Genomic DNA, 21617 nt, shown 5'->3' with positions numbered 1-21617 from the left:
CGTACCATGTGTGAGATGGAGCCGGCCAGTTCCTCTTATGGTCCAATTCTGCTCATGCGTTACTAAGATTATGGTACTTAGGTCCTCCATCCATCAGATCCTCTTCTCACTGTGGTCATGCTCATCCACTCTGGACACTGTATGCTTGGTAAAAGACTCTCATCTCTGTATCCTTGGTAGCAAAACAAAAAGGGGGTTTGCTGAACTAGATGGGCTGAGACTGGAAACAAAGAGGATCGTGAGGGATCACAAATGGGAGGACTGGCAACCGGGAAGGTCACAGGCAGCAGGAAGGTCTAACATCAATGGCCGAGACAAATAGATACTTAAATGCAAAGACTAACGAGGGGCAACAAGCAACACTCATGAGTTTTTTTTTTTTATTAATTCTGTTGAAGCATGGTTAAAAATCAATGTCTGACTTTTATTAGTTAAATTTCATAGAATTTTTATTTATTATTACTTTTGTCAGATTAAAGTTATTTCTGTGACCATTGTGAGTTTTTCTTTCATTGACTGAAGGGTACCAACAATTTTGTCCACGTGTGTAGCTAATCAATACCTCAGTGACTTTTCAAAACTAGTTTCATGAATTAATTGAGCTGGTGGTGAAATTTAACAAATACATGAAATGGCCGAGGTGAACCTGAGGAGAGGTTTAGGAACCATATTGGTGTTCATCTAGCCATCCAACAAGATATCAGTAACTTTTTGGAGAACATAAGAAATTCCTTTTAGTTTTTTTTGTTTTACTCATAATTTGCACATGTTCTAATATTAAATTTTGTTTTTAATACTGAGAAAATATAAATTTACTACCCAGATAAATAGCTTTAAACATTTCCTATGACTCCCTAAGACTTTTGCACAATACTGTATATATCTCAGGATTCCTAATGAAACAGGATTTATGTGATTTTTTTCTGGTAATTGGTAATCACCTACACTACTTCATTGATGATCAGGTGCCTTTCTGTTGTTGTTGTACTAACGTGACTTATTAAGATTTTATGTTATTTATGTTTACTTAGTTAATATATGATTAATTTGATTATGTTATTATCTTTACTAAGTTACCTCAGGACTGTAGGTTTTGAGTTAATAAACTGTCTGCCGTCTGTCGCCCCCTGCTGGCCAAAGCGTCGCCGCTGCGATATCAGGCTGCTGCGCTCAGTGAGCAGAGAGCGCGGATTAAGTCTGTTACTCAGTTACGTTCTGGGCAGCGCGGAACCGGGACATTAATGGGATATAATAGGAAGCCTTTATTGTCAGTGTACAGGTAGCAAATACAATATATAGACAGAAATATAAAATATACATATAGAGGGGAGGGGAAAAGCTCCCCCCACTCATCAGGCTTAGATTTCATTACATTTTATTTTTTTCAGAATCAGAATTCACTCCATTGGTACAACTGCATGTACTATGAATTTGTTTAGGCAGTTTTGGTGCATTAACAGCCAACATAGAACATAAGTCAGAGAAAAACAGTCATTCTACATGTTTGTTCAGCTTACAGAACCCAATTATTAACGTACGTCACACTTCAGACAGAGTAAAAAGGGTTATACTGGTTATAAAGCAGAGATTTTACCTTTTTGCCGTGGAGAAGCAGCGACATGTGAGACTGATACGGTAAAAATGATTCCTCCAGCACACAGTGAGCTATCCCAGCATGCACAGCGACACGGGGGGGTTTGGATAAACCCCAAACCCTGGATAGAGGGACTCAGTGAATGAGGAGGTGAATCTGTGCAGGGGGGGTCAGTCCATCAGAGGAGACTCTGTAGAAGGACAGAGCACCAGCCCCCCAGTCCAGATACACTCCTACTCTGCGGGAGCCTGTGGGCTTTATGGGTATGAGAGTCTGTTTATTATTGTGACAGACAGAGTGTCTGTGAGGAGAGCAGCACAGCATCCATGACTTGTTATTGGCTCCAAGCCCACAGTCACTCCCTCCTTTCCTCTCGATCCCTTTATAAGTCACTCCTATGCAGGCAGCATCTCCATCCCACTCAGCCTCCCAGTAACAGCGGCCAGTCAGACTCTCTCTGCACAGAACTTGGCTCCAGCTGTCAAATCTCTCTGGATGATCAGGATATGGCTGCTCTGCCCCCCCTGTCACCTTCCTGTTCCCCCCTGACAGAGACAGGCGGCTGTTTGCTGTGTTGGGGTCCAGCGTCAGCTGGCAGGAGTCTGTAGGCAGGAGGAAGAGCGATTGATCCCATGACGAAGCCCAGCATCTCCATCATTATCACTGTCACACCTCACACACTCACTAACACAGAACTCGCTCCAATACACACATTTTATTCCCAATATACTCATGTAGCCGCCCGAGTCTGCGGCGCTCCGGCTGCCCCCTGCGCTGTGAGACACGCCGCGCTGAGAGACTCGCTGGGGCCGAACTGCACTTTAGCCTGCGCTCTATTATTCTGTACGATACATAAAATATAAAAAGTCAAATATGTGAATTACCTCAGGAAATGTTGGTCGCCCGCGCGACGCCGGTGGGAAGACGCGCCAAAATGACGCGCATGTTATGGGATAATTATAGGTAAATAAAATTACAAACAGCATTCATCAAACATATTAACCATAAAATTACACAACAAAGATTACCACTAAAAGTCAGTTTGTCTTTAGGTCACAATATGAACGTCTTTTAATCCACTTTGGACACACACCTCTCTCCAGCAGCGCGCCGACGCGACGCTCCCAACGCGGACGCATCTAGGCTGGTTCTCCGCAAAGCGCAGCACTCGCGTATTACACCGCGTATGCGTACATGGAAACGTTCATATTTCTCTGGTCAAGCTGTGTACTTTGCACATGCGCACGTGTCCTATTTAAGTATTAGTAGTAATTCTGATATTCCCTGCACACGTACCACAGCCGCGAGGTCTGTGTATGTTTCCCTACGTTTTACAAATTCAGAGCGGCAGGTCACGGGGCTGCCAACTTTGATCAACTGGCTGGCGTGAGATTTTCAATTTGGGACAAGTCTGCACACATATGCATACGCATTTAAATGTATGCAACAGTTCTATTACCTTGAAAATTGGCTGTAGGGTTTGCAAACTACCCCAATCCTCATCAAAATCATCTATGTTGGCGTTTAAAGACAAATTTGTAGTGCGGCAGGCGGTCGTCCGCGGAGGAGTAAAATGCATCATAAAAGTCTATACAAACACGTCCGCTTATACGTGCGCGGAGAGGTACCAGTCTGGCCGCCACGTTTTCTGTGTTGATTCCGGCTTCGTCTGCGCACTTACATGAGGATAACAAGACGCATGCGCGACGTGCAGTGCCACCAGAAATTGGCGTGGCAGTATGGTCACGTTTTGTCACGGAACATTGTCTTTACTAACGGTACAGATCGTATTAAAGTAGCATCTGATTTTTTTAAGAATGAGTGTCCAGAAGAGCTGTATATTTTCACAGACAAGAAAAAAATATTCCGAACACTATTGTGTCCTTCTTTGTACAGCGTCTTCAAAATTTAATGGCAGTATAAGTTTCTAAGAAAGCAGTGTCATGCGTATAAGGTACAATGAAATTCTAACCTGAAATTCTTACTTACCTACTTTCATAAGCAGCATTATTTTTCATACAGTTCCATCCATCCATCGATTTTTCTGCCACTTATCTAATATCCATCCATCCATTTTCCAAACCACTTATCCTACTGGGTCACGGTGGGTCCGGAGCCTATCCCGGAAGCAATGGGCACGAGGCAGGGAACAACCCAGGATGGGGGGCCAGCCCATCGCAGGGCACACTCACACACCAGTCACTCACACACCAGTCACTCACTCATGCACACCTACTGAATGGGCAATTTAGTAACTCCAATTAGCCTCAGCATGTCTTTGGATTGGGGGGGAAACCGGAGTACCCAGAGGAAACCCCACGACGACATGGGGAGAACATGCAAACTCCACACACATGTAACCCAGGCGGAGACTCGAACCCGGGTCCCAGCGGTGTGAGGCAACAGTGCTAACCACTGCACCACCATGCCATCCTTAATTTTTAATTAAGAATTAAAAATGAGTATATTGGGTCCTAATTTGGTACTAAACACCTGTTTTGTTTTATAGAGAGTCCACCCCACAGCCTGCCAGACACATTCAGTAAACTGATTATGCTATTAATGATCGTATTGTGCTAATTTTGCTCAGTAAGCAATGTGCAAAATTAACTAATGTGCAAAGCTAATTAATGTCTATCATTATTTGAGATTGTTATGTTTATTACTTATTGCTGCTCACAATGATCTGCCTGATATTTTGACCAAGCAATGGACACAAATAAAATAGTGAGTTTAATATTGATTCTACAACAGCTATTAATAAAAGTGAGTTTGTCTTTAGATCACTATATGAACGTCTTTTAATCCACTTTGGACACACACCTCTCTCCAGCAGCGCGCCAATGCGACGCTCCCAACGTAGATGCATCTAGGCTGGTATATAATGTAGTATATATTATATATAATCTCTCAGGTTATATATAATATATAATCTCTGGGTCTGCCCCCAGGTCTCCTCCTGGTTGGACATGCCTTGAAACACCTCCCCAGGGCGCCGTCCAAGAGGTATCCTAGAACCATCAACTGACTCCTTTCATTGCGGAGAAGCAGCGACTCTACTTTGAGCCCGGATGTCTGAGCTCCTCACCCTCTCTAAGGCTGAGCCCAGACACCCTGCTGAGGAAACTCATTTCTGCTGCTTGTACAGTATTCACAATCTCATTTATTCGGTCATCACCCAGAGCTCATAACCATAAGTGAGGGTAGGAACGTAGATCAACTGGTAAATTAAAAGCTTCACCTTCCAGCTCAGTTCCCTCTTTTTCCAAATTGCTGCACCGTGAACAAACCCCCAAGATCAAAGCCAAATTGAACTTTATTGTCATCTGCACCATATATAAGTATAGAGAGAGATGAAATGGCGAAGCTCAGGGCCCACAGTGTAAGCATAAACTTAGTCCAATATAGAGAACAAGACAAGACAATGTGCAAAGGACTTACAGGACAGTGCAACTGAGGAAGAGGAGTAGATTATGCAATATACAGTAATGTGCAATACTGGACAATGTGCAATATTGTTAGAACTATATTAAATATATGATGTATTTCTGCAGTCAGTTAGACCTGAATTCACCATCATGTACGCTGTAACAGCCTGAGTTCACAGTGTAAACAGTGTATGATAATAGTAGTAACAGCAGTAACACGTCTAACATTTCTAACAGCTGAAAATAGGAATAGAAGCAGAATAATGGGGCAGACAGAGAATAATGGGGATTCTTATTATTGCCCCCATGTCAGAGTGACAAAGTGTTAAGTGCAGTGCAGCGCTTAAGGGTCAGTCTGTGGCCTTTAGTTGTGGGTTACGGGGGGGGTTGAGGCAGTGAGGAGGCAGAGTGAGGGATCCTGGGAGGCAGCATGGTGTTGAGGAGCCTGACAGCCTGGGGGTAAAAACTGCCACGCAGCCTGGCAGACCCGGCTCTGATGCTGCAGTATCTTCTCTCAGGTGGCTGGAGTGTGGAATGACCATGTGAGGGATGTGATGGGTCCTGCACAATGCTGCAGGCCTTGCGGACACTGCGTTTGCAAAAAGCGGCTTGTAGGGAAGGGAGAGGCATCCCATAATGTTCTCTGCTGTTTTCACTGCTCTCTGCAGGAATTTGCGGTCAGATTTGTTGCAGCTGCCACACCAGATGGTGATGCAGTTAGTCAGAACACTGCCGATGGTGCCTCTATAGAACATGGTGAGGATGGGAGGGGAAGGTTTGCTTATTTCAGCGCCTCAGGAAGTTTAGTCTTTGCTGGGCTTTCTTGAATAAGGAGCTGGTGTTATTTGTCCATGTAAATTCCTCAGTTATGTCCACACCGAGGAACTTGGTTCTCCTTACAATCTCCACAGCAGTACCGTTGATGCTGAGTGGGGTGTGGGCAGGACGTGTCCTTCTGAAGTCCACAATCATCTCTTTTGCCTTGTCAGCGTTGACAGATAGATTATAGTCTCTGCACCTTGTGGACAGACTTTCCACCTCTTCTCTGTATGCTGATTCATCTTCTCTATTTATCAGTCCCACCACAGTTGTATCATCCACAAACTTGATGATGATGGTGTTGGACGTGTTGCAGCCCATACATACTGACTGGGGCGTCTCTGTCAGGAAATCCAAGATCCAGCTGCAGAGAGTGGTGTTCAAGCTTAACCCCCTCAGTTTTTGAGGGACATGTTGAAGGTAGAGCTGAAGTCTATGAATAACATCCTGACATCTGTGACTCTCTTACCCAGATGTGTCAGGGAAAGGTGACGGGCAGAGGCTACGGTGTCCTCAGTAGACCTGTTGGACCGGTATGCAGATCAGAGAGGGTCTAGAGAGGTGGGAAGATTAGTCTTTATGTATTACTGCCATGACCAGCCTTTCCAAGCACTTCATGATGATTGACATGAGTGCTACTGGGCAGTAGTCATTCGGGCCTGTCACTGATGGCTTCTACAGCACTGGGATGATGGCGGTTAATTTGAAGCATGCTGGGACAGACCACTGGCTTAAAGAGGTGCATTCTGTGAGGACCCCAGCCATGTGGTCAGTGCATTCTCTCAGCACTCAGCCAAGTATGTTGTCAGCTCCTGCTGCCTTGCGTGGGTTGACTCTGGATAGAGTACTTCTCACATCAGCTGTGGTCAGACAAAGTAGCTTCTCACTTGGGGGGTGGGGGGGGGGTGTCGGCTTATTCTGTACAAAACAGTTGTTTAGCTCATCTGGAAGGGAGACATCACCGCCATTGATGTGTAGGATGGGCTCGTAGATCGTGATTGGCTGAATTCCCTGCCATATACGGCGTGTGTCTTTGGTGCATTTAAAGTGTACATTGATCGTCTGTGCATGTGCCTGATTGGCTATCCTCATAGCTCGGGACAGGTTGTCTGTGGGCGTCCTGAGGGCAGCCTTGTCTTTAGATCTGAAAGCTGCATTTCTGATTCTTAGCTATGTGAGCACTTCCCTCATCATCCAGGGCCTTTGGTCGGCTCTCGTGGTCATCGATCACAGAGTTTATATACTCCTCCAGGTTGATGGCGTCACCATTTATAGCAGCCTCCTTAAAAATGTCCCAGTCAGTAGATCCAAAGCAGCCTTGGAGAGCTGAGACGGCACCAGCTGGCCACACTCTGACTGACTGGTTTGTTGTGCTTCAGCAGGGATTTATACACAGGAACCATGATCACAGTGACATGGTCTGAGTAGCCGAGGTGGGGGGGGGGGGGCCTTGTAGGCCTCACAAACGTTTGTGTAAACATTGTCCAGACAGATTCTCCCTCTAGCTGGGATGTTCATATATTGGAAGAATTTGGGGAAAACTGGCTTCAGATTTGCCTGATTGAAGTCTCCAGCAATGATGAAAAAAGCAATTTTTTTAATTTTAATTTTTTTTTTTTTTTTTTTTTAAGCAATTTATTGCTGCACACATCTCAGTTAAACCAACTGGGACGTCACAAAGTTCACGATCCACATCAGTTATTCCCGTGATGTTTGAGAAGAAATCAAAAATTTTGGATCAAGACTCCTGACATACAAATTATTAAAGAACTCAGTGCAGAATTTGGCTATTTTCTTGATGTCATCTGCAGCATTTCCATAAATCCTCACCCGCATAATGCAGTTGTTCCTGACTTGCTGACTTTCCAGCCTAAAGAAATAGGCTGAGTTCTGCTCACCTTGTTCAAGCCATTTTTGCCACAATCTAACAAAGGCTCCTTCTGCCTTATGTTTATATATAATCATACAATTTATTCTGTAAGGCACCTCCTACATTATTTTCTGTATCAGTAAGACGACTGACTGGTTTGCAGGTTAAAGCAGTAAATCTCATTTATAATTTTGTTTTCTTCATCTCTTCCGATTCGAGCCAAGTCACTACTAAACCTTCTGACAAATTTTGCTACATCATATTATTATTGCAATACTTTTTTCTGTATTGGGTCTGTTCCAGTGTAAGTCAGTTAATTATTCTATATTTAAAATAGCTACTTTTTTTCTCAAGATTGAACTGTTTAATATCCAGTTTGAAGATATTTTATATGCAGTAGACGATGACAAAGATTGCATGTTCTCCCCAAGATGGTTTTCTCGCACTGCCCCCCGGTGGACATGACCTTCAATCCTCCAGATAGATGTAAACTACGCACGCAAGTGTAGTCGTGTCGTGTGAAGTCATGGCCCTAAAGCACAGACTTAGGAGATGTTCAGTGTCACAGCCAGTTTGGGTAAGACTGCAGGTGCCGTCTTAGGACAATATTAAAGAATCTGAAAAAAGTACACTCAGCGAATACACAAAAAGAGCAAACGTGAAGGAAGGACTTCAGGGGGAACAAAGTGCATCAAAGCCCACAGCTACTCTCTCTCTCATCTGACTCCAGTTGTGTGTCACCTACACACTGGGTCAGACAATGTGTTTTATACATTAAACTGATCTTTACTGAATATCAAGCCTTTGGTTGGAAAATCTTTATTAATGACTGATTGTATTATCAGGATAAACCTTGATTTTTATGCGTTAAACTGAAATGGGGTCAAATGAAAACTATGCAGCAGCCCTGATCAAACCAGCTACTCCTACTTGCCCTTTATCAGTGAGACTAGAGCACTTAGGGAAGGAGGTGGAGCAGCCGCCTTATTTAATGGGTTTGAATTATTTTTACAAGTCAGGCACTACTTTCTGTCAGAAGGGTAATTATGAATCTGAATGAACAGAAATTACATGTGGAGTTCCTCAAGGGTCCGTTATTGGCAGTGGGCAGTGGTGGCTTAATGGTTGTTGGATTGAATCCCCGACCAGCAAGGCACCGCTGAGGGACCCTAAGCAAAACACTGCTCTCTGGGCGCTGAATTAGCTGCCCCTTGCTATGTCACAATGTCACATATGGGTTAAATGCAGAGGACACATTTCGGTGTTGTGCACTGTGTGCTGTGGTGTGTCAACACTGACCATCAATTAGAATTATAATCCTCACTGAGCCTCTTTGTTCAACATCTACATGCTTCCATTTGCTCAGATTACGGAACATTATAAAATCTCTGGAACACTTAAGGCCATGTTGTTAGTAATTAAATAAAAATTCACAACAAATAATAATCCATTGTTATGCATTATAATCATGGCTTTAAATATTTATCAAAAGGCATAACACATTATAGGCATGCTTATTATGCATAATGAATGATGTATGAAGCTTTCATCTTTAGTGCCCTATAAATACCTTCATAATGCATTATAATGATCGGTATAAGCATTAAGGATGCTTTGTATTGCATTATGAAGGTATCTATAGTGCCTTATAGCTGAGTGTGTCATAAAGCATTCATAAAGCGTTATAATGGTGGATATAATGTGTTATGCTTTTTTATAAATATTTATAGCTGTGTTTATAATGCTTTATGAGTGCAGTATAATTAAGCAATAACATATAAGAAGCTACTCCGGTATATCATGGCTGTGATTCGGTCAAAGGTAGAAGGCTATAGGCCACCACAAAAAAAAAAAAAGTTCTCATAACATCAGTGCAAGTGGGAGGGGCCATCGTGTCCAAACCATCCGCATACCTGGATAATTCAGTCAATCACCAATATAGTTTTGTCTAATATTTCCGGTGCCAGCAGTAAAACAAGTAGCCAGCTTATTATCGGAGTAACTTTGCATTGTAAATGAAAACCATGCCACAGGTCTGATAAATAAAATATTATGGCACTTGAGTGGCGAAGAGATCATGAGGCAGATTGCAAAGTTCAGTTATTGGCATCTTTAATAGTGCGACTGTTAAAAGGACAGTTGGCAGCTTATAAAACTTATTCTGGAACAGAAAAGAACAAATCCCACAAAATGGAATACATATGAACCTTTACTCTCACTGTCACCTATGTTCATTTTCTAAACTGGTGGAAACACAGGCAGGTTCTGAAAAGGCATCAAGTGACAACCAGCCCAGCACCGGCTCCATGTTGGTGAAAATGAGGCATCAGTACAGTGTTCCCAGGTCCAGCCCAAGGTCTGCTTAAGATCCATCCAACGGAAGCTGAAACCAGCCCAATAAGAGAGAGAGAGAAGGATTTCTCTCTAAACCAGATACGGAAAAGCTTGTTCATGTGTTTATTTCCAGCAGGCTAGACTATTGAAATGGTGTCTTTGCAGGTCTTGGTAATAAATCAGTCAGACAGCTGCAGCTCATCCAGGATGCTGCCACCAGAGTCCTCACTAACACCAAGGAAGTGGAGCATATCACACAGCTCCTTAATCACTGCACTGGCTTCCTGAGCATCACAGGATTGGTTTAAATATTATTACTTGTCTACAAGGTACTAAATGGCACTAACTTCCTTGAACCTTGTGAAGCATCCAGACCCCTGAAAGTTTACTCAGTGTCCCAGAATGAAGACCAAACAGGCTAAAGCAGCTTTTAGTCTCTATGCTCCCTGTCTGTGGAACAAGCTTCCTGAAGACCTGAGGTCTGCTAACACTGTCAGCTCATTATAATCAGGGCTTAAAATGTTTTTGTTGCTGCTTTGTTTCAATAAATTAAATTAGCAGGAGTTTAGTCATACGCTGCCTCTACAATCTCACTTCTTTTTAGTTAACTGTTTATTTGTGTTTTGGGCTTTTAGACTTTTTAAAATTGTTTTTTAAATTGACAATGAACGTGTTTGTAAGTCCCACACCAAAGTTCCGAAGTATCGAAAAAGTACCACAGCTGCAATGATGCTTTTGGTACTGGAACTTCTGGTACTGGTACTCGACTGGAAGTTAATGGAAAAGGGAAAGAACCAAAAGTACCGAACCTGGTGCAGTGGAAAAGCACCCTGAATAAACTTGCCTTACTTAGCAATTGGATTTAAAGTCCACTGAGATAAAAAGCTCATGTAAATGTGAAAGACCCGGAGGCAGCGGGAGAGAGAAAGAGAAGCTCCACTAGCAGTAGAAAATGAAACACAGTAAAACACAGTAAAACACACTCCACCTCATACAGGGAGAGAGAAGCGTGTGTGTGAACAGACTCACAGTGTAAGAATTCTGCTCTGGTCCTGGGCACTAATACTGGTAGGACGGTGTCTTTGGTAACTAGAAGGAGACAGAGAGAAACAGCGATGTGAGTAAAAGGAATTTACTTGTGGGAGATGGACTTCACTCACTGTGGAGATAACAGCAGTGGGGTATTATCATTATGAGGGACAATAAAAAATAAAATTGCATTTTAACAAACTGCAAATCATGGTAAGTTACACATAATACAGATTTTTGGTTTCTATAATGTAGAAGAAACATGTTTCATGTGATCTGGGTTTTGCAGCCAGTAGAATGTGAAGCTCTTTCACCAGTTATCACAAAGATTTAAACTTATTGTAAACAAACTGACTTGGTCACACAAATGTGAGGCTGACTGTACTGCATACTCTCTCTGCACGGTTTACATCGGGGGGGGAATTATACCCGCAAAGTCCAGTGTGTACGCAGGTCTTTGGGGTAACCTTTAGGTCAGCTGTTCAACCACAGGTGTGAGACCCTTCAGCCAATCAGTCCTCTAATTAGTAATCCAGCAAAAGCAGCCCTTTCTGGGTAAGACTGGCCAGCCCTGGTCTATATTAACATGAACAGACTAGAAAATGTATTAACCTGGTGATGGATCTCTGCCATTTTCATTCTGCAAAAATTCTCCAGTTGATCTTTCAGTTCAGAAACCGCCTTCCTCAAATTCCCAAAATCAGATCTGGGACTGACAGAGATTCTGGGTCCAAATCCAGCTTCAGGAGTGACAGGAAGAGCCTGGCGCCTCTACAGACAAACAGTCTGATTAAACAGCTTCATCAATACAAATGTGTATTGCAATCTAATTAACAGAACCATTAACATCTGACAAATGACAGACTAGTTGAAATACAAATGACAATATGCATTCATTTGAATACTCTGGTTTTCTTATTGCCAAAGTAGCTGTTCTGTTACCTGGAGGAAATGGATGTGATCTTCTGTGTGTGAAAGCTGCTCCAGCTCAGAGTGTCTCCTCTTCAGTTCATCGATCTCCTGCTTCAGTCTGTCCATGTCTCCTTCAGCCTGACTCACTGCAGCCTTCTCCTGATCTCTGATCAGCTTTGTCACCTCAGAGCGTCTTCTCTCAATGGAGCGGATCATCTCAGTGAAGATCCTCTCGCTGTCCTCCACTGCTGACTGTGCTGAGCTCTGTTGGTGACACAGGGAGCAGAGGACAGTAAATTACAATTGGCCCCTTTTGAGACTCCAGAGAGCCTCATTGTACAAAAGAGATGTGAGCTGACAGGAGGTATAAAAACAGCACAGGGCTGAGGTTTGGAGCGTCACCATGCTGGACGCCTCAGGTGCTGAAACCCAGCCAGCACTGATTGGAAATGATCCCTCATTAAGCTCATACACTGTCAGCTGCAGGGATTTGGCAGAGACTGGTGGCTGTATGGGGCAGGTTGGTTGTCACCATTAGGTCTCAGTTTAATAGGTGACTTTTTTAGTGTTTATTTGCATTATGCTGGGTTATGAAGTTTCATTTTTCTCAAATAGGCCTTTTATGGTATTTTTTTAAATAAATAAACTACTGCTGCTGCAACACTTGGTTAAACTCTGTAATCCAGCAACTTTATCCCACTGACCCAGAATAAACCACAGCAGCATTAATTTGATTAATCCGCGCAAGTCTGTAAATCTACAATCTGTTGAATCTGAGAGAAGATTCATTATGATCACAAGCCAGCTGTTATCTTCTCCTCAGGTTCATACTCACAGTGATTGAGGCCACAGCCTCTCTCAGCTCCTGCAGCTCCTTCTCTCTCATCTGAATTCTCTGCTGAAATTCCCTCTGTATTTCACCCATTTGTTTCTACAGATAGGAAACAAGATGACAAAACAAGTTTGTTTCATTAGCTGAGATTACATTCATTTATCATCCTGTCCAGGGTGGACCCCAGCCTTGGGCCCTATGCTGCCTGGGAAAAGCTCCAGGCACTCCCCCTGACCCTGACCGGGATTACCGGATAGGAGATGGATGGATGGATGGATGGATGTTCATTAATGATTTATTGACTGTAGGTAGGATTCAATGGACATAGACCCTTTGGTCCTGTTTCCACCTGGTATTAACATGCGTCCTGGGTGATCCAATCACAAGTGGACAGCGCTAATTACCCAGGACGCATTGGAGATACATTGAGATCCGATCACTCAACCCACATTGGGAGTTGGTCTGGGCTGCATATGGCCACATTCTTATAGCAATGTGAAGGCGAATGTGTCCTGGGCTGCACTGCAGGACCGGCTACTCAACTGACGTCCTATTAGATTGATGTCAGATCACATGTCAGTTGATAATGGGCCACTGTGTATAAACTGCACTGTGAACAACAATAATGCATCTTTTCTCCTGCGACACTGAAACCTCTGAATCTGCTGGGAAGTTGGTTTAATATTGGACTGTTGTGACCCATTCATATGGAAACTGTGTCAAAGTCTGCATCGTTGATGTTCCACGCAAATTCAGAAAGGAAAATGTGTAAAATGGGATTCATTAAAGATTCTTCAGAATTTGAACATATCATATATTTAATGTGCATGTTGGGGCGCAGCCTGGTGCAGGCAGGGAAACAAGGTGAGGATCCACTTAAAAGCTCCAAGACAAAGGGAATTAAGGAGACTGAACCAAACTGGAAAGACAGACAATAAAGGAACAATAAGGGGTCAAAACTCACCAGGGAAAAAGTAGCTAAGAAAATGACACGTAGACTAACAGAGGGAATGGGGCAGCTAGTGATGTTAAGCTTGACAATAAAAAAGCGATTCACTACATTCTGAAGCACAGCTTCAGTTTCCTTCGTTCCACCCTGAACACGTGACCATGGTCATCTGAAGCTTCATTCTGCACTCAACCATGTGACTGCTTTGGAAACTGAAAATGTGGCACAATCCTCATTACCGGTTTCAAACCTGTTGTACAGCACATATTTCGGCGTACACACACAGCGCAGCGTAAGTTTTAATCATCATAATAATTTAATAATAATTCATTTTCAATAATTAATTTAATAATAATTATTATTATTATTATTAGTCATTATTGTGTCCAAGGTTCAGTTTAATTGTATGAATACATAATATCAGATTTGGGTGAGGGTATTACCCAATAATCTGTATAATTTTCCCAGTATAGAGACCAAGAAACAAATGATTGATGAGGCTTTGGTCAATATGCACAACCCTTCACCATAGTGGATAACGCAGGATTTAGGGAGGTTGTGGGGATCCTGGATCCAACCTACATTCTCCCATCCAGGCAAACATGAAAGGGTTTGGTGACAGAAACATTTAAGATAGAAAAAGAGACAAAGGAAGAGGTGAGAAAGGCCAAAGCAGTAAGACTAACATCTGACATGTGGACATTCATACATATGGAAGCTTATTTAGCAGTCAAATGCCATTTTATAAATGATAAGACTGAGCTGTCGACCTTATTATTGGGAGCAGGAAAATTCCCAAAGTCTCATTCTGCAGAAAACATGGCTGCAGTCGAGGCAGCCTGATGGAGGAGTGGGGAATACAGAATAAAGTCCGATGGCTCACACTGACGCTGCACAAAATGTGATTGCCTGTGTCAGACACACAACCTGCATTGTACATGCACTGAATTTGGCTGTGAAGAAGAACATAGAACAGACACAAGGACCTGAGGATATCAGATCCAAGGTAAGACAGATTCTGTGTGACCTACTTCAGAACCAGTACAACTGCTAGAGAAAGGCTTTGTCAAATCCAGCAGCAGATGGGCAGACCCACTCTGAGAATGATTACAGAAGTGGAAACCAGCTGGAATATCACCTATTCAATGCTGCGATGATCACATGATCAAGGAGAGCCAGTTGTAGCTGCATTGGTCACTCTGAAGACAGAGCTCACATAGCATAATGACACTGGCCACACTGCTGGGTCCAAGATATAAAACTGCAGGTTTCTGTTCTAATGCTCAGGCTGCTGTACCGAACTAACAAAGAAGCAGATGTGACATATAAGACAATTAACCAATAACAACAGTGCAGGGAAAACAGGCAACAAGTGCAGTAACTTATATTAATGAACACAAGACTAGGAAAACTCCCACAAACACTGAAAGTAAGAAACACACACAAGGAATTCAATACTTAGAAAGTACAGAAACATGTGGAACATAATAAAACAAGGCACAAGCTTCACAAGCAGAACAGAGAACTAACAAACACTGGGAAGAATAGAAAAGCAATAATTAAATGAAAGAGGTGTGGTTGGTTCCTGACCTGCCTCAAACCCTTAACCAGCTGGTCCCAGCCTCTGTGTCACACACTCATCCCATTGAGTCAAATGCAGCCATGTGGGGAAAAGGAAGAACACACTAGGGCCAAAGATGATGAGAAGACAAAGGGGATGGACAGCGATGGCTGCTGGCCACACGGGGAAGAGACACAAGGACAGGCACTGAGACGAAGCTTCATTATTTATGTCAAAGCTGCTCCACGCGTTATTAATATTAGTGAAATGTGCCGGTAAAAATGACATGAAGGTAAAATTAAAGCATGTAGGTAAGAATGTGTGTTCAGTAGCCAAGCAAATGAAGGCGTGAATAGAAACATATAATAACAGTGTAATTGTTTATATAGTTTTATATTGGGCTGTCCGGGGGCTTGAATTCCTGGTTAGATATTCAGTCCCACTCCAGCCCTGACTACTTTTACTTCATTTGTTCCAAGTCAGACATAATTCAGCATATCAGACAAAACAATTAATTAATAAATTTTCATAAATTTTGAGCTTCACTGGTTATCATTGAAAGCCAAAATATTATCCTATGGCAACCAACACAATGCTTTAAAGGCTGAACCCTTTAACCTTGAATAGAAAAGTATTAATCTACGTACATCTTAGTACCGAAAGACCTTTTTTAACATGTACATTTGTACTGTGTTGATGTAGGTAAGGTAAGGTAAGGTAAGGTAAGGTAAGGTACGGAGGTAAGGAGCACACACTGAGTACAGTGCCTTACCGCACCCACCACACGACGAACCACCTCAGGGATGAGAACCTGAGTGCAGCCGTGCAGTGGGTGACACCTCAGCACCACACCAGTCCCAATGGAACAGTGTGAGTTTTATCCGGTGGCTGCAGTGCCAATCCTGCAAAACACCTCCTGATGCAGTATAAATATGCATGTGGATAATGTGAAAAGTTAAACTTTATTGTGAAAATATTATTTTATAATAATAATTGTCTAATGAAAATCGCGACATTATTACGAAACAATAAATTGTAAAATTTAAAAATTATACATAGAAGACAAGTGTTATTATGAAATATAATTTTATGAAATTCATGAAATTTTATGAAATTATTTAAAAATAAAAGGATACATTATTGAAATATTTATCATTTTATTTATATTTTTTGATATACTTATTTTATTTTGAGTGTCATGGCGTCCCGTACAAACATCTTCGGCGGCACGGCCTTACTGTACTGTGGCTCTAGTGAGTTATTCTGTACTATGAAGGGTTACTGGCTTGTCGGATGTAAGGTACCACAGTTTAAATGGACTTCATATTCGTTTACTTACATTTTGCCCAGACTACCTTAAATCCGACAAGCTAGTAACCCCGCTAGTAAGACCGGACAAGTAGGTCATGACAACTTTACCGAACCAGACTTGATCTGAGTGTTTCGTAGCAATTACACGAACAAGTGTTAAGACAAAATCCATTTATTTAAAATTAACTTTTAGATAATAACAATAATTGATACTTTCACTGATCCCTTTGGGGAAATTCTTTTAGATAGAAAGGGGAAATTCTTTTAAATTAGCCTGACCTGTATCTCCGCCCTTCCTGTAGCAGCTGAGACTGTATCATGGCCTCTGTGTTCATCCATCGTAGAGAGATAACAGATACACTGCTGGTCGGTACGGCAGTAGACCTCCAGCGGTTTGTCATGGTGGGAACAGACCTTGTCCTTCAGATGGCCGATGGCATCAATGAGCTTGTGCTGTTTTGCATGGTGGAGTTTGTTGTGAAGCTGCAGGTCAGTTTCACAGTAAGAGGCCAGACACACCAGGCAGGACTTGACAGCTTTGTGTTTTCTCCCAGTACAGACGTCACACTCCACATCTCCAGGTCCAGCATACTGGTCAGCAGGAGCAGCTGCTTGTAGTCCAGTCTTCTTCAGTTTCTCCACCACTTCAGCCAGCATGGTGTTTCTGCCCAGAACAGGTCTGGGTATGAAGGTCTGTCTGCACTGGGGGCAGCTATAAACTCCAGCATGATCTTCCTGATCCCAGCAGCTCTTAATGCAGCTCATACAGTAACTATGTCCACAGGGAATAGCCACTGGATCCTTTAGTAGATCTAGACAGATTGCACAACTTAACTCATTTACATCCACTGCAACTCTGGCTTCTGCCATTTTACCACGAACACTGATAGGATTCAGTCTCGTTTTCTCTCACAGTCGTCTGTGTGTGACAGTGGGAGGAACTTCCTGCTTCTCAGACTGCAGCAGGTGTGGTTTTGGACTGAGACCAGACTGAGAAGAGCAGACTGGGCAAACAGTGGAGCTGCAGTTTATGAACAAAATAGTACATTATACAAACTGTACCCAAAGCGAACATTTATTTATCTTTTATGAGAATAACAGCTACTGACATTGTTTTTCTGTAAACAAACTATAATCCTACTCTTTGATTTTGTGCAGTAGATAGAAATTAGGTATAAAGGTATAAGAGAGCAGATCTACTGAGAATGAATTTCTGTGTCGGTTTAGAATCACGTTTGGGATCATGTGGTTTCAGGTGAAACATGCAGGGATGTGCAGTTATAGACAGACTGTGTCAGGATTAGACAGAACAAGCTTTGACAAGTGCTGTCAATGCACAGATTTGTTTTTTTACATTATTCTATATACAATATTCATGAAAATATATGTAATCTCTTCCTTTTCTTTCTGTGTGTTTGTGCAGGGAGTGTATTTATGTTAGGAAGGACAGTCAAGTTCAGAGTGATCATTTTAATCATCCAAAATAATTCCATACTCTAATAATGAAAATTGAACACTACTCTTATATTTAAGCCAAAAGTTAATGGACCAGCTTCAGCCATCCCCAGGAACAGAAAGATCATATATCAAAAAAGTATCCAACAAATTCCAATAACCACAGTACAGGGTTATGGGACACACACATCACAGGAAGCACAGGCTGAGGACAATCAAGAGACACTAATTCACCAAACTGCATGATCTTCGACAGCATGAGGAAACCTGAGGAAACCCACAGGAACACGGGGAGAACATGCAAGCTGTACATGCAGAACCAGGAGTGGGAACCACACCCACAAGCCTGGAGGTGTGAAGTGAGAGCAGCTGGTCTGAAGTCCTGAAGGGAGCTGGAGCGCCATTTCTTTGGAACAGTGTGGAGCCGTCCTGCATTACTGCTTATCCTGTACGGGGGGGTGGGGAGCCTGGAGCCTGTCCCAGGTGGCACAGGGCGGGGGACACAATGGACAGGATACTAGTTTATAGCAGAGCACAAACTCACACATACAGACTCACACTAAGGGCAGCTTAGAGATTCCAATCGGCTGATCGCAGTTTCATGTTCTCCAAAGTAGGAGGAGAAAGCCCACATTGGAAGAACATGCAGACTTCACACATACAGCAGGAGGGACAGGAAACAAGCCAAGAGACAGAGGTTACACCCCGAGACCCCACACCCCCCCACAATCACACATACTGTTAGGATTTGTTTAAAAGTTACATTTTAATGCTACAAAATTATGACTGACTATGAACTTCAACAAAATTATGACTGACTATGACTATGACTATGAACTTCATATTCCAGAACAGAAAGCCTGCCGCTTTCTTGGACTCCTGTTGATACTGGTGACCAGAAACTGGGACCAGAGTAACCGGAGTCTGGGATGAAGGAGGGACCCACGTAGCAGGACCCAGGGCAGTCTAGCAGGACATCCTCTGGATCCATGTTGGAATCTATGCTGACTTTAATAATGTTACCTTACAGGATTTACCCGTTTCTGTGCCCTGTACCTACAGTAAGGAGGTGGGATCTCTGCTCCTTCAAAGCAGACAGACTCACTCACATATGATTACAGTTCTAGTACATAGCAGATACTGTTGCTGAAAGTGGTGAACAAGTGAGGCAAATATAATAATGCAAACATGCCGCTGTCAAGGTACTGCCTGGGCACTAGTGCAGCTAGGCTGGTATTTCTGGGCTCCACAGACATCACTGGTGGTTGGTGTCGTGGTCACCGGGATGAAAGACTCGTGCAGCAGGTGTTTCTCAGACAACAAACAGGGACTTACTGGGATCAGGATGGGAGGCTATGGAACCGGCAACACGTAAGGCACAACATCAGTGATCGAACTGGGGAACACAGGACCAGGAAGCACTTAAATGGAGGACTAATGATGGAAGAGACTGGAGACAGCTGGGAGTGTTTAACACGAGGGCTGGAACGAGACGTGAGACCAACAAGCAGCAAACATGGCCTGTTAGAGCCACGTCAGGGAGGAGGCGGGACATTTAATTTCATTTTTATATAGTGCCTCACAGAGTCGTCCCAAGGCACTTTACATAGATGTGTAGTCATACATTACAACATCATTAAAGAGAGTGATACACAAGGGGAAAAAGGAAAGAAAGATATTAAATAAAGAAAGCCAGATGACAACGGAGGAGAGGAACCAAAACCCCCAAGTAAGGAGAATAAAGGACCTCTGGAGGTCCATGGACAACTGGCTGCCCAACCCCCCTGGCAGACTAATATTACTGAGAACAGAAAAGAGTGGAGCTGCTTGCTAAAGGCCAGGTGTGAGGTGTGATTAAAGTCTGTCAATAAGCCTGTTCTCCACGCTGGCCTGTGTAGGGTGACACTCAAGGCTGCACCCAGGATGACACAGTTAGCAGGTCCAATTCGCAGTGTCACCCCTCCATGGGACAGAACCAGGACTCCAGCTGAGATGGTGCCCCCCCCGGGCAGCACCTGGAAATGTGGGGATGCAGAGAGCATGGATGGTCAGAACATGCGTTGACCCATAAATGGACAGGCATAGTGGATAAGAATGGCATTGCTTAATGTGACAGTACCCCCCCCCCCCCCCACCCCAACCCACCAGAAGCATGTGCTCCGGCCATGAAGTCCAAAGGGGTTAGACAACAGGGATGGAACCAGACTGGACTCTGGACTAGACAGGGGACGACAGAACAGATGGTAGACAGGACAAGACCAGACAAGACTAGACAGAACACTAGACAGACAGCAACACCAGACATAAGAGCAGTTGCAGGACATCACTAAGGACATGGAGCGGAAAAAGGAAAAGCTAGGAACCACAGGTACAGCAGTCCTGTCAGACCCCAAAACAGGATGGACAGGTGGAGGGTCAACAAGAACAGGGGCACAGGATGCACAAGACAAGGAGAGATACAGGCGGGACAGAGCAACAAGACAAACACTGAGGCACAAAAAGGAATAACATGGGGCATCCAGGGAAGCCAGGAGAAGATTCGGGGCTGGGGACCCTCCTAGGCCCCTTTCCAGGTGAGGCTGAACTCTGCCGAATCACAGGACCAGAGGGTCTGGGAGGGCCAGCAGGGCCGGAGGACGTGAGGAGTTGGCGGGCGATGAGAGAACCGCAGAGCAGTAGGGCAGCAAGGAGACAACAGGAGAGGAACAGGAAGATGACAAGGGACATACAGGGCAAGAGCAGATACTGGCAAACCCTCTCTGGGAGACAGACATTCTGCCTGCCGCTTTCTTGGGCTCCTGTTGATTCTGGTGACCAGAAACTGGGACCAGAGTAACCGGAGTCTGGGATGAAGGAGGGACCCACGTAGCAGGACCCAGGGCACTCTAACAGGACATCCTCTGGATCCATCTTCTCTGGGCTGGTGGCAGCCTGCAGGCATGTGCCGGTGGGACGTCAGGATAGAAAGTGGGCACCAGCAGGCCGTCAGGAGATGAGGTGGGCGCCGGCTGGACGTCTTGGGACATTGAGGTGGGTGCTGGCCAGGCATCAGGGGACAGCGAGGTGGACGCTGGCCTGACATTATGGAGCAGTGTGGCAGGTGTCGGCTGGTTACCAGGAAACCGTGTCAGAGTCTATGAGAAGCCTAGAGGCAACCAAGGCCTCACCTGTGTTGGACACTGTGGGTGCGGCCTGAGCGGCCCTCTGGGCCGGGAGCCTTAAGTGCGGATGTAACGACTGCAACGGCCGGCTCTCCTGGGCCAGATACTGTAGATGCAGTGTCTTTCAATCACGAGTGCGCTTCCCTAACCATTACGTCACCACTGCTCACTACTATGTGTACTATTAAAAGAGGCAGTAGGGTCTTGTCCAGCCAGCTGACAAAACGTTTCCACATTTAATTGGAACGAAGGACGGTAGGAAACATCTGTATTGTGTGCAGACTTCCAATAAAACCATGTTGAAGCAAAGTCCGACCTCTACTGTGGTCCAGCACTCTGACAACCATAGAACTAGGAGTGAA

The 21617-nt window shown here is 43.9% G+C and overlaps 1 protein-coding gene across 1 annotated transcript in view; it reads right to left on the bottom strand.

The window, feature by feature from the left end:
• Window positions 1-1759: 1759 nt before the first annotated feature.
• LOC125722766 (tripartite motif-containing protein 29-like) overlaps window positions 1760-21617 on the bottom strand; it is a 133290-nt gene continuing 113432 nt past the window's right edge. Inside the window, exons 2-6 of the mRNA XM_048998967.1 lie at window positions 12822-12917; window positions 12017-12250; window positions 11687-11845; window positions 11075-11134; window positions 1760-2196 (exon numbers count right to left, since the gene is read on the bottom strand). Coding sequence (XP_048854924.1) covers window positions 11105-11134; window positions 11687-11845; window positions 12017-12250; window positions 12822-12917 — 519 coding nt within the window. The 3' untranslated portion in view covers window positions 1760-2196; window positions 11075-11104. The remainder of the gene's footprint in view (window positions 2197-11074; window positions 11135-11686; window positions 11846-12016; window positions 12251-12821; window positions 12918-21617) is intronic.

Source organism: Brienomyrus brachyistius, unplaced genomic scaffold, assembly GCF_023856365.1.
Source record: "Brienomyrus brachyistius isolate T26 unplaced genomic scaffold, BBRACH_0.4 scaffold42, whole genome shotgun sequence".
Taxonomy (NCBI): domain Eukaryota; kingdom Metazoa; phylum Chordata; class Actinopteri; order Osteoglossiformes; family Mormyridae; genus Brienomyrus; species Brienomyrus brachyistius.
This window is presented reverse-complemented; position numbering and strand designations above follow the sequence as displayed.